We start from the raw sequence: 24,555 nt of genomic DNA on the forward strand, positions 1-24,555 counted from the left end.
TCAGGGAAATTCACAAGTTACCCAGTTATATATGATTTAGGTACTTCATTCATCCATGAAGGGAAATTGCAGTAGTAGCAGTTTACATAAAATAAAATAAAATCACAGTTACAAAACATACTTGCACAAGTAAGTAGCTATGAGGTAGGTTCTTCTTTTTTTTCTTTTTTACAAATACTATATTCATTCAAACTACTATACATAAAGGCCTAAAGATATGTCTCTCCAACTATGTCTGTTCAAATGAGTGAAGAATGTGAATTGTCCATTGTCATTCAGATGAAATAAGTCTCCTCTCCCTGCCCAGAGGGGAGACATTGTTTGCAAAGGGCAGGAATTACTCCTTATTACTTCTGGCTGAAGAAACTGTTTTGTCTGACCAATAGTTCAGAGGATGAGAAGTGTTATCCATAATTCTGAGATGTTTGTGCAACATCCCTCTCTCCACAACTAACTGGAGAGGCTCCGGGGCAGTCCCTGGTACAGAGCCAGTGTTACACTTCCAGTCCAGTCTGTTGTCAAAGTGATCAGGTCTCCATGAAAGAGATAGTTCAAAGCTCAAAATCTTCACTTTGTATAATATGTAAAAACGAGACGTAGCGACAGTCAGTGGAAACCAAAATCACCAACCGATTGAGGGCTGTATTCAAAATCACACTGAAAATCTGACAAAAGCATATTAAATAACAGGCTGATCCAACTTGCGTGACTATCACTGCATCTGATAATATGACTCAGTAGTGTGTTTGGCCCCCACGTGCCTGTGTGCACTCTCACAATGTCTGGGTATGCTCAGACCTGGATCAGGGTAATGAGCTCCTGCACAGTCTGTGGCACTAGTAAACAGCGTCTAATGCGCTGATACATAACATCCCAGAGGTTCTCAATTGGATTCAGGTCTAGGGAACACAAAGGCATCGATGCCTTTGTGATTCAGGAATTGCCTACACACTCTGGCCACATGAGCCTGTGCCAGGAGAACCCAGGGCCCACTACACCAGCGTATGGTCTGACAGTGCCTTTAAGGATTTCATTCCGGTACCTAACAGCAGTCAGGGTACTGTTAGCTAGCACATGGAGGTCTGTGCGACCCTCCAAGGATATGCCTCTCCAGACCATGACTGACCCACAGCCAAACCCATCATGTTGGATGATGTTGTAGGCAGCATAATGTTCACCATGGCATCTCAAGACTCTTTCACATCTGTGTTCAGTGTGAACCTGCTCTCATCTGTGAAGAGAATGGGGGCCAGTTCTGGTGTCCTCTGGCAAATGCCAATTGAGCTGCACGGTGCCGGGGTGTGAGTACAGATCCCTCTGGAGGACTTTGGGCCCTCATCCCACTCTCATGGAGTCAGTTTCTGACAATTTGGACAGAAACGTACACACCAGTAACCCGCTTGAGGTCATTTTGTAGGGCTCTGGCAGTGCTCCACCTGTTCCTCCTGGCACAAAGGAGCAGATACCAGTCCTGCTGGTGGGTTGATGCCCTTCAACAGCCCAGTCCAGCTCTCTTCGTCCGTCTCCTGGTATCTCCTCCACACTCTTGAGACTGTGCCGGGAGACACAGCAAACCTTCTTGTGACAGCATGTATGGATGTGCCATTCTGGAGGAGCTGGACTACCTGTACAGCAAATTCTTTCATTTACACCAAAACAAGTGACACAGATTTACTATTGCTTATGCTTCCTAACTGGAAAGATTGATATCGTTTAATTGACATGATGGTTATACTGTGATGAAGATTAAGTGTTCCCTTATTTTATTTTTTTAAACAGTGGATAATACACTTCATATTACTCTAAACATCCTCTTCTTCGTGTGCACATCCAAGCCTGGTTTCTCAGCAGGGCAAAGTAGGCAACTGCCATTGGGCCCCAGACTCCAAGGGGACTTTAAACATCTCAGGTTCTATTTATAAAGTAATTTGATTAATTGCACATTTTAAGGGAATTTACACCACTAAAGTACCAAATCAACTGTTTTAAAACTAAATTTTGACTTTACATACTGTGTTCATGTGGTGCATATTACTAAATAAATGTGTGTATACTGTAATGAAACACAAAACTAACTGAAACACTGAAAACCAGGTAGTGTTAATCAAGTATTGCACTACTGGTTGGTTTTAAGAAATTAAGAAGCTGACATGTATAGTCTTCTGCACATGCAATGTAGGCTACATAATGGGAAGATGGAGGAAACAGGGTACGTACACAGTGTACAGAGGATGGTAGATGAGGGGTAGAGATGCAAGTCAGTGGGGGCTCATCTGCAAGTTTTGGCCCTCTGCCCTACCTACCAACAGGTGTATCTGGACATGTCTACGTCCAAAACACAATTATTGTGTGCCTTTTAATAACTTGAATGTGGTTCATTTATTTCATTATTATCATTAGCTTCCTTGATAATTACTCCTGTGATTCATCATGTCATCTGGCTGCCTCTGAATGGCCCAGCTAATATACAGACGTTGCATGACTGACGTCTAGTGGACTAAAAAGTACCCGCAGGTGGTGTTTTCCTAAATGTTTACCTGCAGTACTTTACAATTTACACATATAAACGCCCGGTCTGTGTTTTTACTTAAAAGTTCCAAAGCTTTATTAATCTGTGGAAAAAATGTTATGGGTTTTTTTTGGCAAAATAAAACATTAGGCTTTGCCCAAATACGCTAAGGTATAGGTCCGATTTATTTGTGATGCGTTTATATCATGTGCGAGATATATATTACATTTACTGACACAAAAACAAAAATATTTCGGAGAGTTCTCAAATGTTGTTCACGTTTTTACATCAGGCAAGACGATTACGTGCCCAGTCAATTTTCTGCAGGCATTAATCCGGTTGTCTGCTGGTCCTTCCTCCTTTTCTACGTCCCTGAGTGAGGCCGGCGTCAAGATGGTGAGTCTTGTGGCAAAAATTACAAATAAAATCCGTTGAACATCGAGGCCATCCGTCCATTGTCACACATTTCATGCCCGTTGAGTGTTCGTTTATATCTGGGTTATAGTAAAAGATCAATATCTATGTGTTACGAAACGATATAAGAGGAAATTCAACGGCACCATCCAAATGCTATCCTGGCTGATGTCTGTGCGGACGCTACAAGTCCCACACTGTATTTACCTGTTCTGGGTTGGCTTTTGTAGTTGCCACTCTATGTTTTCGTTAATTTGTATTCACTGCATAACCACTCTAACCTCACACCGCTGCCCAAATACACGCTATAATATTCAGACTGAAATTAGTAGTCAATATAGGAACGTGTAGTCCTAGCTCCCAGCGGCTAACGTTAGCATACACTACACTGATAGCCACAGCGAGGCCTTCATTTTAAGTGAACAAGCATGGGAAGTTACAGTCGTACTACCTGGCTTTCTGAACTGGCACAGTGGTGTTAAGAAAACAGGCTTTGTTGAGGCCCTGGGATCATCTAAAGTGTCCAGGTAAGCAGGCGATCTTAGCCAGTAAAGGAGCTGAGAAGCTAACTGATAATGTTGTGACTGAACGTAGTTGTACCTGGTGAAGTAAGCTGCATCACAATGCTGGAATCTCTGCATTTAGTGTTGAGACCTGGAGTATCAGACTAATTTAGTAGTTATTGAGAAGTTGGCTGGTAATCTGCATCTTTCCTCTCCAATTTTCAGAATGACACAGTAACAGTCAGGACCCGCAAGTTCATGACGAACCGGCTGCTTCAGAGGAAGCAAATGGTAAGGGTTCAAACCACGCTGCCATGTTCAACATGTTGGTCACTGTAAGCTGGATTTTCTGTTGTAGCCGACATGTACGTATTCACTGCCTGTCCTCTGTGTAGGTCGTTGATGTCCTGCATCCCGGCAAGGCCACAGTCCCCAAGACTGAAATCAGGGAGAAACTTGCCAAGATGTACAAGACCACCCCTGATGTTGTGTTCGTGTTCGGCTTCAGGACTCAGTTTGGTGGCGGCAAGACAACAGGCTTTGCCATGGTGTACGACTCCCTAGACTACGCTAAGAAGAATGAGCCCAAACACAGACTGGCCAGAGTACGTTTTGAACCATTTTATGTCTACGTGAATGCTTTTATTATTCAGTTTTATTCAAAGTTTTTTTTTTTTTTTTTTAAATGTGGTGTTTATTAGCAGAAGACATTCATTTTTGCCCATCTTCCAAATTCTGCAGCAGCAAGCACCTGAAATGTCTTATCTTCTGGACCTGTAATGCAGCGTTATGGGAAATTGATTGGAAGACCTCTGCTAATGTAGAGACTCTTAACTCCTCAGGGTTGTTGGCTACTGAGTGTACCACCTTGTGCATGTACATCATGTAAAGTAGTTTGCAGAAGGCTGCAGAGCAGCATCTGACGGTTAAAAAGGTTGGATGAAAGGTGCAATTGAAAGATGTGAAGGTATGAGAAGTTAAAACCATGAAATGCAAGTTAATTTACATCAGACATCACTGGTGGATAATGTGAGAACAGCTTATTCACCGTTTAATTAATCTTTGTTTAATGTTGACATGTGCACAGTTGAAGTTAAACTATTTTATTAAGCTCTAAAGCTGATCATTCCATAAACACATTTTAAAGCATGTCATTCAGTGCTTGACATGGAACCTTCTCAAGTCTCTCATTGTGACGCAATATAGATGAATTGTTGCAAATAATAAACAAGTGTGATCGCTGTGAAAGCATTAACATCAGCAGGTTATGATTGCTAATTATGGAGTATAACGAGGTAAAATTAAGCACTTGTTCATTTGTGCTCCCTAGCATGGTCTCTATGAGAAAAAGAAGTCCTCAAGGAAACAGCGCAAGGAACGCAAGAACAGAATGAAGAAAGTACGAGGCATCAAGAAGGCCAGTGTGGGCGCTGCTGGCAAAAAGGTATTGTGACTGATTTATATAATTGGTACCACACAAATGGTCACTGACTACATTTGTAGTTTCCTCTTGGCACTGCAGAATTTATTTTGTCTTTCCTATCTAATCCAAGACGGCAGAAAAGTAAGGGCAGGCATCATTTAATTAAATGCACCTGATTCTTGATTTTCATTGCACACCTATTCTTTTCCCAATCCTGCTAATCTTTGTTTTTCACTACTCTTACTGTTTTAATTCCTTTTGTCATCTTTCCAATCCTATCAAATTTTCTTCGGGAACTGTAGAAGGTAAATGTTGTTCATAAGTAGACTAACTATAGTGTGCAGATAATCCAGGAGTGGTAGATACTAGCTAACTCCTCCCATTACACCCTCACCCACCCATCAAAGAACCAAAGCCTTAATGCTCTTCCCTCTGAATGTACATGATGCATCCAGTATGAAATGATTTCACCCACTGGATATACTTGCCTTGTGCTTAGACCCTGTTTTGGTAACCTAATGACAGTGTGTAGTGAGATCCTACAGCCAATAAAGAAACGTACTTTGCAAATCCAGTACAACTTGGTGAAATTAGAGTTTGACCTAATTTCCGACGTTACTTACAAGTTAAAAATAAATGTATAAACACAGACAAGAATAAAGTGAAATCAATCTCCTGGTTTAAATTTTGCTTCAATGAAACCCTGCATACTCTTGTACCCAGTATGGCAACAAGCAATGGCCTAACATCACCTAGAATAGATCTCTTAATTACAAAAGCCAGCTGGACTGTTTGATACCATACAGTTGCATCTGTAGCTACAGTACAGCTGTTCGCCCACGTACCATGTTTTTCATTGGCTTGGTCCTAAATGTGATACATAACCCGTGCAGTTAACAGCTTCATTCAGAGGTCTTTATTCCTTTTTTTCAACATGTTGACATTGTTTTGTTCCATCTTCTCTTCTTGATTTTGCTTCACATGGATTTCTTTTGCAGAAATGAAGTGTCAGTGTGCAGGTATAGAAGCAGAAAAAGCATGGTGTGCCATTGTGTTGCACATCAAAAGCTGATAGACCATGAGCATGTCACATCCTACTTTCCCCTGCAGTTTTCCTTTTAGAGACCCCACTCCCCTTCCAAGTTGTTTCAAACTCCCTGCTTTTCCTTCTACCCCAGTGCTTAGTTTGCACCACTATCTCTGCTAAAATGGGCATATCCATTAGGCTTTGCCCACTCTGGCTTACATTTAAACAGACACAAATGCTTTGACAATGCTTCAGCTCTCTAGTTGGTAGAAGCAGAACTTGAGTGTAGCATGTGGATCTGTTTTTGTTGTTTTAAGTTTGAGTGTGAGGCATCTGAACTAAAAGCCTGCCAATGTGTGAATTTGACTGGAATTTGTTCTTACTCAAGTCATAACTTTTACATAGTCTCAGACTACAACATTGTTTCTCATCTTAAAACACTATGTTAACAGTTGTCTCAATTTGTACTCACAGAAAGTTTCTGTTGTTGTAGAAATGAAATTTCTCATTTTATCTCCCCCACAGTGATCCCGGACAGCCAGGCTTGGTCTCCATGCTCAAGATGTTCTTGTATATTGTCATCAAATAAACTTTGGAAAAAATTGAAAAAAAAAAAAAATTTAGTCCTTGGGTGTGTTATTTTGAATATCAATTTCTGATGCCTATATTTTGAGTTCAGTTTATATCTTTGTAGACTCATGACTGTAAAACAAGTCGGAAGGTGTGACGGTGTCTCTGTAAAAGTCCTAAGAGTTCCTGTTTGAGTTTACACCAGACAGTTGGCAGTCGGACAGGAGTCACTGCTCAAGGCGACTTACCTTTTTGTTGGCTGCTGAATGGCAGCTTACATGGCTTTGACATCGGTATATTGCATTTCTAAGGAACAATACAATTCCAGTACAAAGTACACAATTAGCTGTAAGTAGTTTTGTTTCATTTCATTGAAATTGCACAAACTTGAACTTTATTGATAGTGACATCAAGTGGTTTTGCAATGACATTACTTCAAAGCAGCCAAATAACTGATCGGTGTTCAGCCATTCAGTGATGTGCTATTGATTGGGCTTGATGTCAAATTTAATGACTTACTGGGATGATAAATATTTTTTTAGTCCTGAAAACGTGCTGACCACTTAATCATTATGTAATTAATAATTTGAATTCTTTAAGATTTAGTTGCAGTAACCAAAATGGCCACATGAGGACTCCCTACATTTAAGAAAATGCAAAACGAGTTGGATACACTGATGCTGTTACTAACAGTATTTACCATTAAATTATCCTGGAGGCAAACCCCACAGATAGGCCAGTCTGTGGGTGGATTTTGCCTTTTTCCTGTTTTATAAACACCATTTGGAACAGAATAGATATCCCTCTTTGCAGCATGACCTTTTAAAATGTTTTGCATAGAAATACCCTTGAGAGTGTGAAAATGAAGTGATTAAAATGCCAGGGATTGTTCTGTCCTTAAGGTAAACCCTCCCTCCCCATGTCTGTTTCCCATTGTGTTATAGAACTCAGTGTTATGCTGGCAATGCAGGAGCTCCAACCAGGTTGCTATTATGGCGTTTTGTTTTCAGAGCAGAAGAAATGTTAATTTCCCACAAGAAGCTTATGAGGAAAAATGTTAATGGAAGATGTAGTACTCTCTTAATTATTGTCTAAATAGCATGCAACAAGAAAAATACAATCTGCCATGCACTGAAAAGCTAAAAATGATAACTTGCAACCTCCAGTAACCTTCACTGTCTTGCAGGCAACACCCTCCCAAGAGGATTATCCAAAGTGCTGCAACTACTTTGTCTGACTTAATGCACCCCAGCATGTCAGGGACGGCACTCAAGCACTGTTATTCAGATATATAATTGTCTACATCCCTGCACATTTTCATGTCATACAAAGTCTTGAATGTAGGCCAGACATTTCTCCACCAGAGTCCTCAATGCCTACAACATAAAAAAAAAAACAGTAGCTTGAAGGTACTTCCATTGACACATTTTGAGTTGTGGGCTCTTCTGTCCCAGTAGAAAGGCCTATATATACCCAGCATCCCCTATGGACTTTTCTTCAATCAATGCCAGCCGGCCAAGATTAAACACTGACGGTTTATCAAGATAATTGGGACTCCAGCTCAACAGAAATTTGAGTTACTGTATCAAGACCCTATTGATTAAGTAGACACTTAACTGGTGTAAAGGTGAATATATTAAAAGGAAAATCCATTTTCCTGCAGAGCACAGGGACACCTATGTTAGATGGTGGCGCCCAAACAATTAAACATTATTTTTTTCCTCAACAGAATCGTAAACCCACTGTGACCCAGAAAATAACAGGCATATTAATTTATCTCAGCTATAGTTGTGAGTTAGTGCCAGCATAGAAGATGAGAGTGGGTGGGTGACTGTTGCATAGGTGTGAAGGAGAAAAAGGTGCAGGGGACAGACAAGGAAAAGACAGTGGGGCCTCTTAACGGCTTCACGGTGCTCTACTGGTGTGTGGTTGTGGGAGGTTTGACATAAGTGGAGCTTTCAACGCAGGGACTGGTAACAGATGGTGTTGGCAAATTAAGCCTCTCTCTCTCTCTCGACAGCCCTGTCGCTCCATCCCAGGAGCCTCTGCCTCTCTCTTCATCTCTCCCTGCAGCGCATTTTTTTCAGTGTCTCTCACTCATTCTTCTTGCGCCACTTTATTTTCTGGCCCCCTCCTTTGTTTCAGTTGTTGAACGGGTGAAATCAGATGCCCTCCACGCTCCTTCTTTGATAAAACAGGGATGAGACATCAGTGGGGTAGTTAGCAGGCTGATGTAATAAGTAGGCTATTATTGGGAGAGTAACGGGAAGAAGTACACTAAAAAAATGAAACAAGGGATGGTTCGGGGATGTGATGGGCGATAAGCTCAAGGGTTGAGGATGGAGATGAGAGATAACTGGTGGTTAGATGTATGACGTTGAGCTGCAGAGCAAATGCGATTCCGGCTGGTATGTTTGCAGGCACACTGCAGTAACCGCAGTCTTAGCATCAGGAGACTGCGCCAAGGGCCTCCAGGGAACCCCACACATACAACAAAACCAGATAAAGGTGATTGATCTGATCTCCTTTAGGCCAGGAAGGAGCTTTGTAAGGAGAACATTCCTCTGTCTGCTTGTACAACAAAGGTGTTTCAGTCAGGGTTATGATAGATGGTTATGAGGAACACATGTTTACGCCCTCACAACAGGTGCAGTTTTAATGGCCTGTCTCTCTCCATGCAGAGAGTTGAGTTGTGGTATTATAAGGAAAAAATGGACAGAATTCCAGATGACTCGCTGTGTTTTTGCCAGCACATCCATGCAGATATCAACGGCTGCAATAGATGTCAAAGACAATGGTCTTGTTATTTTCCATGTCACAATATTGTGTTGCAGTTCATTGATGTTTAACGATGTGGTTCTACACTTGATATTATATAGTGATTGGTTAGTCCAGTATATTTCTTTCACATTTGGTGTTCTACCAAATGCATGTTTATAATTACCAAGCTCGATAGTGTTTGTTTTGCAGCCATCAGCTCCAAACTGTATGTTTTCAATGGCACTGTGATCATTTTTGCAAGGGGCAACTTGGTGCTGTGAAGTGTGGCCGGGCATTCGAGGATGCTTTGCATCTTAATGAGGTATGTCTCTCTTGTTGGCCTCAGCAGGGGAATCATCACAGCTCATTTTGCAGTCCTGCAGTGTCCTATCAGCTTTGGCAGCCTGCACTAAGTTCACTCCATCTGCCAGTTGCTAGGTGCTGATATATAAAATGATCTGTGCCTTGGTAGCCTCTGAGCACCAGGGAAGTGATTTGCTTTTGAGGACAAACTGTGTTTCGTGAATCCTAATTATCCTCTTTGCATCACCAGCCTGACATGGTTTTGTCATTTATCCCACTCTGGAAGCGGCAGAGGGGGAAAGACCGGCGGAGACTGCTGCACAGCTTCATCTGCTCAAACAGACGGAGCTCCCATGGATATACTGTATAGTTGCTGAAATGCAACAGTGGTACTTTCCATCAATCCATTTTCACAGGTTCAGGGAGAGGTGGGAAAAAAAAGATACCTGCTGTCTTATTCTAGCACTCTAACCGATGTGGACTTGTGCAAAATCACTTCTCCGTTTCAATCATGTGAGGTGTACTGAAACCACTCTGTGGCCTTTCAGACTGCGAACATGCTGTCTGAGGCTCAGAGGACATCAGACCGGTGTAAAAGCATTTCAGCCCACCTGCCTCCCTACTACCCACCTACGTCCTCACGAATTCTGTTCATTTTTGTTGGCATGGAAGGATAATCTGTAGAGCAGGAAGAAAGGGGAGCGGGGGAATAATGAGGATGGTTGTAAAGGAGGAGAGGGAAAAAAGAGGAAGGCTGAAGGGGAAGTAAGGGAGAGGGAGAATCAGGAGGGTGCGGTAATGAGAAAGGGCAGCAGGTGTGAGTGACAGTATGATGGAATGCTCTGTGTGATAGCCATGCTGTACTCTACAGACTGGGAGGTGTGTGTGTGTAGTCATTGAGGAATCATATGTGCATGTATGTCCTTGGGTTTTAGAGGAAGGATACTTGATAGAAGCTTATCAGGTTTGTGCAAAAATATAGTTGTATGCCACGCACATAATTTTCCAGGCAATTCATCATGGTCCATCAATTTGCTAATTAAATTGAATTATACCAAAATGCTATATAATGCAGCATTAATGCCCTCCTGCCATAATATTATGCAGATTCTATATCTGTTGGTATGCTCTCTTCTTGACACTATGTTAATATTAAAGGTAATCATTGGCTCCTTATTCGCTTTCTTGCAGAGAGCTAGATGAGAAGATTGATAACACTCTCACTTCTGTACACCACTGGTAGCAGCCAGCTAACGTAGCTTAACGCAAAAACTGGAAATGGGGAAACTGCTAGTCTGGTAGCAAAATCTGCCTACCAGCACTTCTAAAACTCACAAATTAACACATATCCCTCACATACCATGTCAAGAATGAAATAACAAGCAGAGAGGTTCTGGTAGGCAGATGCTTTTCCCCTTGGACAAAGCCAGGCCAGCTGTTGGAGGCAATCCCAGCTGGCATTGGGCGAGAGGTGGGGTGTACACTGGACAGGTCGCCATTGCAGGCACAATACACAGACAAACAACCATGGCTTCAGAATGACATTTATGTGAATCCAGTTAGGATGCAAAAGAAGCATAATTTGAAAAGCAAAGAGAAATTATATCCCACAAACCCAAATGGTTTCTAACTTATCCTTATCCTAGGGACTATGACTACAAATTTATAGATTCAATTTATGAACAAAATGCTCCCTTGAGGACAAGCCTGGTCCCGTTTTCTTCAATCAATGAAACAAATTTGTGTTTGGGACTTAACGTTGCACCATGCAACTTCTAAAGTACCAATATGACTGTGGTACATGGTTTTCCAATAGCAGTCTAAAACCAAATTGTCTCAGTCTCTTGTGGCTGCACAGCAGTTTGATATAGTCTCTCTATATCATCGGAGAACGCGGTCGAATTGTAATGGACTTTATACCTACTAAGGATGAGGACAAGGTTGTGTTTGGACTGCACACAGCACTTGGCTGTCTGTATGGCTGAGTTATTCTGCCATTTTTCAGCCCATGCACATTCCTCCACTCATTGGTATTCCTGTTCATATTACCCTCTTCAATCAGCAGCAGAGAAACTCTGATTAATGGCAACAGTGAGAGCAATCTCGCAGTGATTCATTAAACAGGACTGGCATGAATAAAAAGGGAGATTTGCTCATATTGCCTCAGAGATCCCATAATATGTTCTGTCACTGGAGAAATGCATAATTCATGGTATTGTTAGTGGCTCTCAACATATCTAAACATACAGTATATATATACTATATGAAATTAATGAAAAAGTCAAATTACTCCTCATCATTATGTGAGGTCATAGTTGGAATAACTGATGTACCCTGTTTAGGTTTAGGACTCTGGATTTACTCACCAGTCTTTTAACACTTGCCCAAGTAATTAAAATGTTATACAGTAGATCTTTTGCTGTTTGACAGATGATCTCATCACTGGGTAATCCATAGCCTTGACATGTCTACTATCCTTTTAAAATGTATGATTTGTTCAGCCTGGTTGCTAAATATCTTACTGGTGATCCAACTGATTTTTTTTTGTTTGTTTGTTTGTTTGACACAACTCTCAAAAGCAGCTTTTAGATTTGCTCTAGTTCCACTATCTGTACACTGCTGTCTGTTGCTAAGTTTTAGTCATGGTTTTACTTTTGTAGCTCAGTGAGGCCCCTTTATGTAACGGACAATGCAATATTATCTATATGATTTTAGTATATGAAAGGCACTTTGTAATAATACTGTTTATATTAACAGTGAAATAAATGTAAAGTGTAAAAGACTTCCAGTGTCTACCATAACAAGACATGACCACAATCCTTCTAATGTACATTTAATGGTCATAGGTTAAAAATGTTTGAAAACTTGCAAGCTGCTTTTGGAAGCCGAAAGAGACATCCCAAGTGCCTGAGTCATTGCATTGGAGGAAACCCATCTCCAGAAAATCACCTCAGTGCTACCATCCACCATATTATCACGGATTGATTTCTATCAAACATTACCCCTGCAAATGTGCATGAGCATGGGCCATCAGGCGAGTGTCATTACTGCTGCTCATTTGCGAGGTAAGAGACGATCGGATGTGACAGGGGCGGAATTAGCTTTGTGTTGGCTCTCTGTCACTCTCATCCTAAACTGCTGCTGGGTGGGGGAGCATGATTAAAAGGATATATAATTCCACCCTGCACATTAAGGACCCCGTGCCCCACTTTCCCTCTCTCCTTTACTGTAGAGCACAAAGGCCGTAGCCCTGGCTGCTCTACAGTAGTGCATGACGCTGCGATGGAAGTCTCCTTTATTTCTGATGCCTTTCTTCTTCAAGGTGATTGCTGATCTGAGAGATAAAATGGATGAAAGCATCCAGGTGAAAAGCCAATCATTTAGAGATCCCCTGTTTTGCTTTTTCATTACAGGACACCTTCATGAAATGGATGTAGCAGCCAGTGTAACTGATCTGAAGCCATGTTTCTTTAGTCTGGCCCTATAGTGGTATCTTTTGCACTGAGCAGCCTGCTGTCTCATTGAGCAGTGTTAAAAATCAATATGCTCTGACCTTACCTTTGTCAGAAGCTATGTTGGAGACCCCATCAGGACACAGTATGTCCTCCGCTGTCTCAGTATAAGCACTGGTCGACTACTAAAGCCACTAGTCAATGCTGTGGGTGGCAGTCGAATACGATATGATTTGAGCCGGTATCACAGCAGTATCTCAGCAGTTCATTTGTAAAACATTGGTGCCGGTATATATCCACATATTACTTTCTTCAGCTCTACCTCAATATTTCCACAGTTACTAATTAAGATGTACATCTTTTTTTAATGGGGAAAGCTTCTTAATGCTGCGCAGAACAGCTCACCTTTGATGTTTTAGGCCACACAGTGCCGTTCTAGGGATGGCAACATTAGTTCATTGGTCAGTCCACCACTTTTTTGTACAGACAAGTCTCATTAGTCTCTCAACATCTGGACACCAGACCCCTAGCGCCACTATGACGTTGGTCGAGTTAAATGTCCCAACAATGTGTAGTTTATGACTGAATACAAGCTAAACTGATGACATTCAAATCAGCCTGAGTTGTTCTTTTTGTTTAATGCTAATTAATAAATGTTAGCATGCTAACACACTAAACTTAGGCAGTGAACATGATAAATATTATACCTGCTGAACATGAGCGTGTTCGCATTGTCTTTGTGAGCATGTTAGCATCTGATATTAGCATGTAGCTGAAAGAACTGCAGTAGAGGTTAAGTAATGTAGTACAGAGCTGCTGGAATGACTATTGACTCTCAGTCTTGTTCTAATAATTGCATCAATGCCAAATAGTCAACTTGCAAACTGACATAACACGACTACAGAATATTCGTAGCACTTAAACATGTCCAGTGTTCATGAACCTCAGTGTTCATAACTGTAGATTAAGACCCACAAATAATTTTCATAGGCCCAAATCCATCAGAACACTGCATGTGTTGGCTGTGCAAGGCCTCAATCAGCAAAGAGACTTTCCCCTTGCTTGCTATACATTCCAGATGTAACCCTACAATAAATTACATTTATTTTCATATGCTTCTGCTTTGCATTCCAGAGGGGACTGTATTACTGTAAAACCAGTTGAAATTGGGTCAGCCTCTAATCTCATAAGGAAAGTTACACCTCAAAGAGTGATTTCTCCCTATGTCAGTATTTCAAGTTGTGTCGATGGATTAAGCTACGTGTTGAGAAGCCCATTAATAATTAAGAAGAACTCAGAATATAAGCTGCTCCCTGTTGTGCAGTCAACTGCACTGGCACAAAAAAGAGCTGGGATAGAGGAGAAGGGAATGAATGGTGAGACGTGCTTATGAAATATGGATATCAGGAAGAGAGCAGAAACCTTAACAGGGAAATGCACATTCAGTAGTTTAATGATGCAATGTAGGACTCAAACCTTCCTTAAGAATCACCTAGCCTTTCCTCAGAAGCCTTGTGTATTTTTCCAGATCAAATATTGTGAATTTCATTGCTTTGGTTGTCTGAAAGCCCTTTAGTAATCTACAGAAGGTCAGGTGTAAATACTAAATTACTGTAGGCAACTGTATGTGATGAATGACTTCCACGCACTTACATGCTCTCACTCTGTGGCATCATGTTCATATAAGACAGCAGTAATTTTCTCTATAGACCATCATCTGTCTTATATATCAATACAAGGCTCATTAGCATCCGATACTGGAGGAAAGATTATGTTAAGTACTTTCCTCTTTGTATTTGTTGGAGAAAACAGAACACATAGGTAATCCCTAATGGCTGCTGTAACGTAGGCATGATTTTATGCCTGCTGGCGCAGCTATTCCAAGAGCAACAGCTATGATTAGCATCCCACCGGTAATGTTTATTCCCAGTGAGGTTCAACCCAGAATCTCAGACATTTGATGCAAAGACTTAACATAAAACCTGATCAAATAAGATGGAGACAAATTGTGTTGTGAGTGTGCTGTTGCCACTGTGGAGTTTATGTTTACTGCCATGGCAACATTATTCACTGAACTGTAATATTGGTTCGAGTTTCTGGGGTATAGCTGCTTTCTTAAGTATTTTAGTGTGCTGAAGAAAACCAGCAAGCATGATTTTGAATGTGAACCTGTGCCATCTTGAATATTTACCTAATACTTCAGAAGACTAAAGCACCAGGATACTCCTTGGCTTTGGTTACATTAACTTGAAAGGAGTGCATTATGAGCTACTTGAGTCGCTTCATGCCAAATGTTACATGCTCTGTTGAGCAAATGACTGCAAGATTTTCACTAGCTTCTATTAAAGCCCAGACCACAATATTAAGATTTAACATCACTGCTGACATAGGTTGGAGGAAAAAGCTGTTTTGTATTCCCTGTAGCCCGGCTGAAGACCAGCATCATACAGACTAGTGGGGAGAGTAGCACGCTATCAATGGGCCGATTGGCCGACTGGCTCTGGCGTTCAGCTTCAAAGAACCGCCTGCAGGCATCGTTTCTAATATTGTCTCAGAGTCTGTGTTTTTCACAAAACTACTGATGCATGAGTAGCCTGGAAAAACAGAGAGGAAACATCAAAAGTGCTTTTGAAGTGCAGGGGTTTTGTCAGACCACAACTAAACGTTTCCACCTGAATCCTGATTGGTATACAGCCATATGAAGGAGATCAACAATCCTTTTGGGATTATGCTGCTATTTAGATCAATTAAATTGGCAGGTACATGTAGCGAATGTGCTTCTCATGCTCAGAAATAGTGTGATTATACACTTTCTCTACTCATGCTGAGAGCCGCACAATGTGGAAGAGAGGACACCTCCTTTATCGCCAGGATGAACAGCTGTATTTGCCTATAGCGTGGTTCAAGTCTGGCATGTTAATCTGCAACCAAAACAACAGTATCAAAGTGGAGGATATGTCTAACTTTTCGACATTCAACCTGACCACGCAGCTTGATCAATGTGTGCATTTCATCCCCTGCCCCCCACCCACCTCCCTTTCTTCTACATACGTAGCATTATGTAACCCAGGGGCTGGGCGTTGCAAAGAGAGTGGTCCTCAGCAGGGAATGTGTAAACAGCTGTAATGTCAGTGCTGGGCACACTTTATCATCACAGTATAATTCGAGACCCCAGGCATCTTATGTAACAGAGACAGTGTAAGAGAGTGTAAGCAGGCCTTGCATGGAAAATCACCTAGAGACCTTCTCTGGTGGAATTCCTGTCACGGCATGTTTTTTCTATTTCTTCATATTATTACAGAGTTTAGTTGATGTATCCATAGATGTATAATCCATGGCTTTGTGATTAAAATAACTGCAGCAAATCACTGTTATTGTGGGTTTATGTTTTTTTTTACAGCTACACTCACTGAGAGAGACAGACATGAGTGTCAGCGCTGTACTCTGGGACATGATTGGTCTGTCACGCTCTGGTTGACTTCCATCTTTCATCCCCTAAGTCCCCGCCATGTTGTTTTCTGACTGTCACTTTAGATTGGCCTCGCAGTACAGTAAGCCTCTGCCATATTTAATTGGAGAGACGACAGACCCAGACATCTCAAGCCCCGTAGTGTCTCTGAATGCTGCTACTTAAGCACTTTAAAACTCATTTAACATACCAACGTGGTCCTTTAGCTCCACCTGACATTTTCATATCAAGTATCATAGATAACTATCACCAACATAGCGAAACCAACCTGATGAGTCGTCTGTTTCCATTGTTCGAAAGAAAATGTCATTATGAATATTAAATCATATATGTCACACCCAATATGAGCCACAAACTACAGAACTTTGCAATCACATTGTTTGTAATCACAGTCAGTGATTCATTTAACCCAAGTAATTTTCAACTCTTGGACCACCTGTTCCCCTGTACAGCTTTCTGTACTTTTGGTCTGCGGCTGAAATTTATGATTTGGGCTAGGTCTCATAGTTCCAATTAAGGTTAATCTTAATGGTACAGCATGCAGTAATTATCTTAGACAACAGTGTGTGACAACAGTTTGGGAAAGGCCCTTTCCCTTTTCAACATCACAATGATCTTTCCAAAGCAGAAAGCCAGATCCATAAAGAAATGGTTTGGTGTGGAATAACTTGCCAGCAAAAAATGCTGACCACAACCTCATCCAACACCTTTGGGATGAGCTGGAGGCTGGAATGCAGACTGCGAGCCAGGCCTTGTTAAGTACGTTTCCATCCTCCTGTTTTTATGTGCTTTTTCACTTTGCACATTAAAAAAAACCTGAAAAACAAAATGCGACAAAGTGCAACGGAAACAGACATAGCAAATAAATGGTGATGTACATGAAGCATGTCACTCTCACTGAAGCTTCCACTCCACTGAAGAGACAAAAACATCAGGTTTGTAAGGAGCAATGGGGAGAATGTAACATTCCTCAAATGAATACACAAAACAAACCTAAATGCCATATTTACATAACATTTTCCACATGGTTTCCCATAGTATGAAGTTTGACTGGCGCTCTTTTAATCACGTCATCTCATTTTCTGTGTACTACTGACCATGTAGAGTATCAGGAGCCTTTATGGATGTAGACTTTTGCAGGTAGATTATTAGTGGTAGGTTGGTTTCCTTGGGTCACTGCAGTGTCTGAGAGCAGCACCGGCCGAGTCACTAAGCGACCTTTGCGGTGGCATAGGGCCCCGTGGCCAGGACAGCTCTCTATATTACGCACCATAACAAGCATAGTGGTTATTTAATTTAATTATATGTTATGAAAAATCAGCTGCCCTGATGAGTCAGCGCGCTCGGACCTCCCAGCGACTCCTGACCATGTGTCACTCCTTATGCTGGAAGATCATATTTGTGTTTCTGTTGTGTAAAAAGACAACAGAAGAGCCTCGAAGAAGAGAGAAGGCAAGAAGATAAAGGTACGTAGGCTCCATTTTCCCATCCTGTATTTTTAGATAACCTGAGCTAACTAGTTAGCCGTGCTGGTATGAACAATGCTAATGCTATAGCTTGCTAACATGCTAACCGCGATTAGCATCACAACTTTTACAAACTGCATAAAATTGGTATAGTATTAGTGTTATACCAGATAGACCAGGTATGAACACAGTCGTGTTGCCCAAGAAGAAGAAGAATTTATTTATCTTTATTATTTCATAGCAGGTCCATCAGCCTCCACCTCTACCTCCATCAGTGGTGTCATCCAAGAAGCTGACAACGCTGGTAAGTTTAGGCCTACATCACCAGTAAATGACTAATTATCTCTAGGAACACCCAGAACATGTCAACTTCCATCCATCCATCCATCGTCAACCGCTTATCCTGTGTACGGGGTCGCGGGGGGGCTGGAGCCAATCCCAGCTGACATTGGGAGAAAGGCAGGGTACATTCTGGACAGGTCGCCCGTCCATTGCAGGGCCAACATGTCAACTTACTAAAAATAATTAGTTAATCTTCCTCATAGGTCTACCTGTGCCTACTGAAGTGGAGAGCATTACCGTCGTGCTTAACCACCACACCTGGCTCTCCAGTTTCTACTCCTCCAGTGGATTCAGCTGACTGGACATCAGTCCTTAATGACCAGTTGATGCGGTGAGCGGTAAAATTTTGACTTTTTCAAAAAGACACTCAGACGGTAAAAGTCTTTTCTATCATTACATGTTTAGATCTCTCATAAATAAGCTGGTTGAGAAAATGATGCTATCAACTGTTTTGTAGTTTTTGTCTCTTAAACTCTTGTTTGGCTGTATTTAAAATTTAAGCTTATCAGTCTTTTTATTCAGCACTAAGTTCATCAGTGTCTACTGGCTCTTGAACTGCCATTAATTTAATGCTCAGTAGCCCTGGTGGTATCATATGTTTCCTGTTTGACTTCAAACATAGTAGATATAATAATATAGAGTTATTGTTTTTCATCAGAATCAGCTTTATTGCCAAGTAGATTTCAGAAATTTGCTTTGTTTTTTTTGTGCTAAACAAACACGGCAGGTTTAAGAATATAAGAAAGATTTGTCTGCTCTTATTTAAAAACGAGATGTTTCTGTGTCATATACTGTATAGTGACAACGCCAGACAGTCAGATGGGCCTCCAACTAAATTTAGATTAGGGCCCCCGAAGGTCTTGGGCCGACTCTGTCTGAGAGGGTTCAGTGTGTTGGGCACTCCTTATTCACCTGCCTGTGATGGTTCACAGCACCTTACACCGGTGCTACAATATCCAAGTTAAATTCTACTGTATAGGCTCTCTTCCATGACTATGGTGCAACACTGAAGCTCTGAAAACAGTAAATAACATCATTGCATAAAAACCAGGTTGATTTCAATATATTAAGGTCAGGTTGCTTTATTTTGAGCCCTGGAGTACCTTTTACCCTTTATTTGTCATGTCATGCAGGGGTGTACCCAACAGATGCAGTAGTACACGCACATACACACACACATACACACAGACAGTTCCCACAAGAGGAGGCAGTTGGAGAAGGCCCTGGACACATTTGTCACTCAGGCATGCAGGCCTCCCATTCTCTGGGTTGGTGGCCTGGTTTCTGCAAGGGGGCTGGGTATCTCCCTGCCTGTGCTGCCTAGTAACTGTCAGATCTAGACTGTGATTTATGCAAATTGGCAGGGAAGGGCTTGTGGGTCAGCCGCGATATGTAGCAAGACCATCATTGGGACAGTGTACAAAGGCAAGTCAACAGAAGCAGTCATGCTGTATATCAAGCCAGGAACACTTTATACCACTACTAGAAGTTGAAAGTGATATAGATAAATCATAAAATATGCTGAAAAGTACACTTGGGTAAATTTTACTGCAATATATTATATTTATAATGTAATGTAATAAATTGTTAATTTAATCAAAGGCTTTCAAATGTAGGAATTTGGCACACCGATTTGCAAATTGTGTATACATTTTTTCAAAATGATTACGTTGGAGTCTCCAGATGTTTGGAATAATAGTTACCCAATATGATTTCAAAAGAATGTGTTTATAAAACCAGAGGAAAGCCCGCAAAATCTTAAAATCAGCGTAAGCAACACACAAATACAATGTAATATGAAAAAACTAGAATTCTTGCTAGTAAAAACATACAAACAAAAAGGAAGAATGAAGGAAAGGACGAATAAGGGCATTACATAGAGAAACTCATAAATAAATGGTCCTGAGTTATTACTTCACTATGTTAAAGTCATTTGTTGTAACATTAAGAGTCAATATAAAATTACACAATCTCCAAGCACCCATAACTGCAGAATAAATTCTGCATATTACGAGCTAAAACCACTCAACAACACAGACGCTTCCATTTCCCTACAGAAGAAGACAAAATGGGAGAAATATCCATCAATCACGCCTGCTGCCAACTTCTGGACTCAAATCTGTCCCAAATGAATCTCTCACAATCAAACACCTGCTCACTTTGTTCCCATAACACTTCAGATGATTACTTGTGTGCAATCTGGCACTGTCCACCCGTGCAACACTTCTGGAAGGAGATCACCAATAGACAATCTAACATATTGGACTGCAGCCTTCAGCTTGCTCCATCTCTGTGTTAACCAGGCACACACAGCAACTATTCTCATTTACCTCACCACAGTCACTTTGATCGCTTAAACTGCCGCCAAGAAGCACATCAAAAGGAGAATAAAATTAAACATCACACAATGGGCTGGTTTTGTGACATACCACTACCAACAACACCAAGGCCCTCAGCCCTGTCCACCCCCTTCTCACACTGCAATTACAGATCACTGCCATGGCTTGGCTCAGGGGACTGGGGTTAGGCTTACATTGTACATGGTTTATGTCCATGATTGCTACCATGCAGTCTTCTTCTTTAAAGCCTTTGTGGGCGCATTGCTACGTTTCTTTGCTCATTACTGCCATAAGCTGTCGATCAGCAGAATAGCGAAGAAGGAATGTGTCCTGTGTTGAATAGTATGTAGGTGCAGTACCTCAGGCAGCAGTTTCAGGACTGCAATCCTAGTTATTGATTATATGCATTTTGACTGGTTAACCCCACAGCTGTGCACATCGGCGTCACGGCCGACGTCCTAGCAGACAGGGTTAACCTCCTTCGTGTTGCTGTGCATTACCACCACCACTCCACTAGATGGCGCTGTAGCAAAAGAACTACGGTCATAGAACTGCAGTCCCAGGATTGCGTGAGTCCTGAAACTGCACCCTCCAGTACTGCAGCTACATAATTTTGCCAGCATTGCCTGTATGCTCACTTGTTGAGTTAAGTTATCTCTGTGTATGTCTGTCTGTTTGTATTTCAATTATGTCAAGAGTGTGTTGAGTGAGAGTGTGTTGCTGCGGACTGATGAGAGTGCAATGTCGTGTTTGGTGCATTTAGGACATGCGACACACACAGCTCGCACAGGTGGAGCTTATGCTCCAGAATTAATTAACTTGTATAAACTACAGTATAGCGAGCCACTCTGCTCTGCAACAGCAAGGGTGGGGTGCGCTCGAGGGGTGGGCCTTATATGCTCTGATGTGGTAGTGAATTGTTCAAACAGAGGTGTCGTCATCACAGAGGTTATATATATAATATATAATATATTAGAAACAAATGTGTGTAAACAGAGTTGTAAGAGGTTTATGAAGTTTTAAAAAAAACGCTGAATATCTAGCAGTATCTCTGCCATAGTCATGTTGTTTCAGTATCATTAACGCTGTGCTATTATTGCTGTTGGTGAAACCAATGTGAGGTGCACTGCACTGCTAAAAAGCGCAGGGAGGCTTCACATCGGCCCTTGTGAACAGGCACTGCACTAGTGAAAGAAAAGGGATCCACTTGTTAAAACATTACTCAATAGCGCTACAAGTGGTCAAAAACATCACATTGTACCTTTAATGTTCTTGTATTGTGGTTTTTAGGTATAAAAATTTATGTGAGCAGTTTTAACGTAAATGTTAAATTCACATTTTTCTTTTTGATAGCTTTATATGTTCAAAATGGTTATTGTTAATATTTTGTTAGAAGGTGTTCTGGTGGCCCGGGGGCCATAGTGCTGCTGTTATAATTATGGCAATGGTCTTTTGTAGCATGCCATCCCTCCTCCCCTCTTCCCAACATCTCTAATATTTAATTAAGGCACAATTCTTTTTTATTATTTAAAAAATGTTTGTAGATATTTAAAATTACAATGCCAGTCTGTGATCCAGGTGATATTGGGGGTAAGAATGTGACATTGCCATCCTCTGATACAAACAGTAGGTCTTTCTATTTTAACAGCTGGGCGCTTGTGGTTCCTGGCACAGTTTAATTAGTGTGCATACATTAGGTCTGTGTGAGATCTTGCTACCTGGCAGGGGTTAGATCTGGGCAGGGACTGCAGAGGAGCAGGCTGCACCAGCAGCACTCCCAGGCCCTGCGGTAATGACCCTGCCAGGCTGACACAACACTCCCACCTGGGGGACCACTGCGGCTGTCCAATGACAGATGGAGGGCTGCTGAGACAGGGGAGCTGGGCTGGATTACTGCAGGCTAACAGAGCAACCATTAGACCAGCTAGTCTGCCAGCATATCTTTGTGTTGGCTTCACCTTTGCCTGGTAAGTAATGTAATGGTGGGACCAGACAAACCACCAAAACACTAAGTACATGTTTAGTACATCATCACTTTGCATTGGTGATTATGTTTGGAATTAGTTACATCTTGGGTGATTTGTGATTCAAGTTCAGTAATTGATTCTGTGGACAGTATTTGATCGACATTTCACATAAAATCTGAATTGAATTGAATCAAAAATTTCTAAATGACAAAAGACAAGACATGAAGAGGTACTTTTTTATTTTAAGGATCAAAACTAGGTGGGATATATTTTAATCAACACTGTCACAGCCACAACTGTGTCCCTTGCGTTTCCCTCCTTCCCTATGTATCATGTTTTCTCATACGTCTGTGACATGGGCGTGGCTTTCTTCCTGGCATTCTCCTGTCTCCTTCCTTATTGCGGATCATTTGCCTCTCCTGCTGAACCTGCACACCTGTTGTCCGTCAGCGCATCAGCCTGGAAGGATTTAAAGCCTGTCTCTTCACCTGTTTGTTGTCAGATCATTGTTACAACTGCAGTGGTAGAGATGTGTTTCAAGTCTCTGTAGTTGTTTTTATATTTGTTTCTTAGTGTTTCCTAGTCTGTCTGTAGTATACTTTGAGCCTCAGGAGCATTTTTCATCTCCCTGCCTGCTCACCTCTATTGCTCATGCCATCAACGCTTGCTCCTGTACCCTGTGCCATCGCCAGCTGTTCAACCTCTCTGTGCCATCTCATCCCTGCAAGTCTTACAATAAACCATTCTCAACTTCACCCTATCTCTGTGTCTGTGTCCTGCATTTGGGTCTACCCTGTAACACTAACAAGACACAACCATAGAGTGACACTTGCCTCCTCCATTAGAATTAAACATTCATAACAAAAGCAAAAGCAAGAAAACATTGGGGATAAGATAATAAAAAATCTAGATTTCACAATAGGTTAATCTTCATAGTCAAAAATGTGATGAAAATGGCACAAAATATATACATTAAAAAAACTTAGAAACAACTAGTTTAAAGATAAAGTTATTTTTATTGCTTTACCTCTACTCGGGGATAAGGGATAATCCTGTTTTGTGTCTACAGTTCCTATAATGCTTTGTTGCCTGTAATGAGGAAATATAATGTTGCCATGGATTCTGTGAATTACACTGTAGGCTACAACTTGAGCCCTGCATAGCCTATATTAGATTTTGGCAAAGTGGAATCTGTGTGCTGGATTTGCTATTAGTAGTTCCTGTTTGCAGTGTACCCATGGATGTACAGATGGCTGTGACTCAGTGGGATACTTTGATAGCTGAGAAAACCTAAAAACCTGATGATTCTCAGGCAAGTTCTGGAGTTATAAGGATCATCTTTTTTTCTGATTTCTAGGAAGATTTATGGACGTTAATGGTCGCAAGTGGATTGAAGATGATGCTATCCTTGGAAGGTGTAAATCACACTGAATCTAAAAATAATTTCAGATGCAAACTGCAGCAATCAGTCCAAATCACAGGACCAAACTATAATAACCACCAATCATTGTTTTTAGTACAGCATGTCCCTCATGCAGCATTTTTGCCTTACGTAGCTGAGCCTCACAGTTTGAAAACCTCTGCTGAACACCAATGGACACTGATAACAACAGGGGGCATTTGACTTTTCATGTCAGACTTGTCTCATGCGTCAACACGAGACACATTATTATCACAGTGTGCCAGTTAACCTTTGGCTTTTGACTTTGGATACAAGCGTGCAGGCCCAAATATAATTTCCCTTTCTTCTATTCTGACGTGTTAATCAGAGAAATCATTTGAAGCCATCAGATCTCAACCATGTGGGGACTTCCACTGTTGCTTCTGATGACCAGTGCTGCTCCTGTGTTTCACCCGGCAGAAAAAGGAGCTCTTTGGTCTGGTTTGTGTTTGTGATGTAATCGTTAATAAATGAAAGCTCTTCTATCACACACCCTAAGGCAAAGGCTGGCGGCTGGCTGGGACTTCACTAGTGGCAGGAAAGCAAGGAGAATGAATGTGACAGTTCTCA

At 41.4% G+C, this 24,555-nt stretch overlaps 1 protein-coding gene across 1 annotated transcript; it reads left to right on the forward strand.

Moving 5' to 3' along the window:
• Positions 1-2,814: 2,814 nt before the first annotated feature.
• On the forward strand, positions 2,815-6,495 carry rps24 (ribosomal protein S24). Its single transcript, XM_038737860.1, has 5 exons — positions 2,815-2,905; positions 3,652-3,717; positions 3,822-4,031; positions 4,757-4,870; positions 6,402-6,495. The coding sequence occupies exons 1-5, from the start codon at positions 2,903-2,905 to the stop codon at positions 6,402-6,404; spliced, it is 396 nt and encodes a 131-aa protein (XP_038593788.1). The 5' UTR covers positions 2,815-2,902; the 3' UTR covers positions 6,405-6,495.
• Positions 6,496-24,555: the final 18,060 nt, after the last annotated feature.

The sequence above is a fragment of the Micropterus salmoides genome, unplaced genomic scaffold, assembly GCF_014851395.1.
Source record: "Micropterus salmoides isolate LMB-PRFRI ecotype aquatic unplaced genomic scaffold, ASM1485139v1 Ms_hic_scaffold_22, whole genome shotgun sequence".
Lineage (NCBI taxonomy): Eukaryota > Metazoa > Chordata > Actinopteri > Centrarchiformes > Centrarchidae > Micropterus > Micropterus salmoides.

Coding starts and splice junctions, on each gene's coding strand:
- rps24 (XM_038737860.1), top strand. Junction 3,718..3,821: donor TGCTTCAGAGGAAGCAAATG/GTAAGGGTTCAA, acceptor TCCTCTGTGTAG/GTCGTTGATGTCCTGCATCC. Junction 4,032..4,756: donor CCAAACACAGACTGGCCAGA/GTACGTTTTGAA, acceptor TGTGCTCCCTAG/CATGGTCTCTATGAGAAAAA.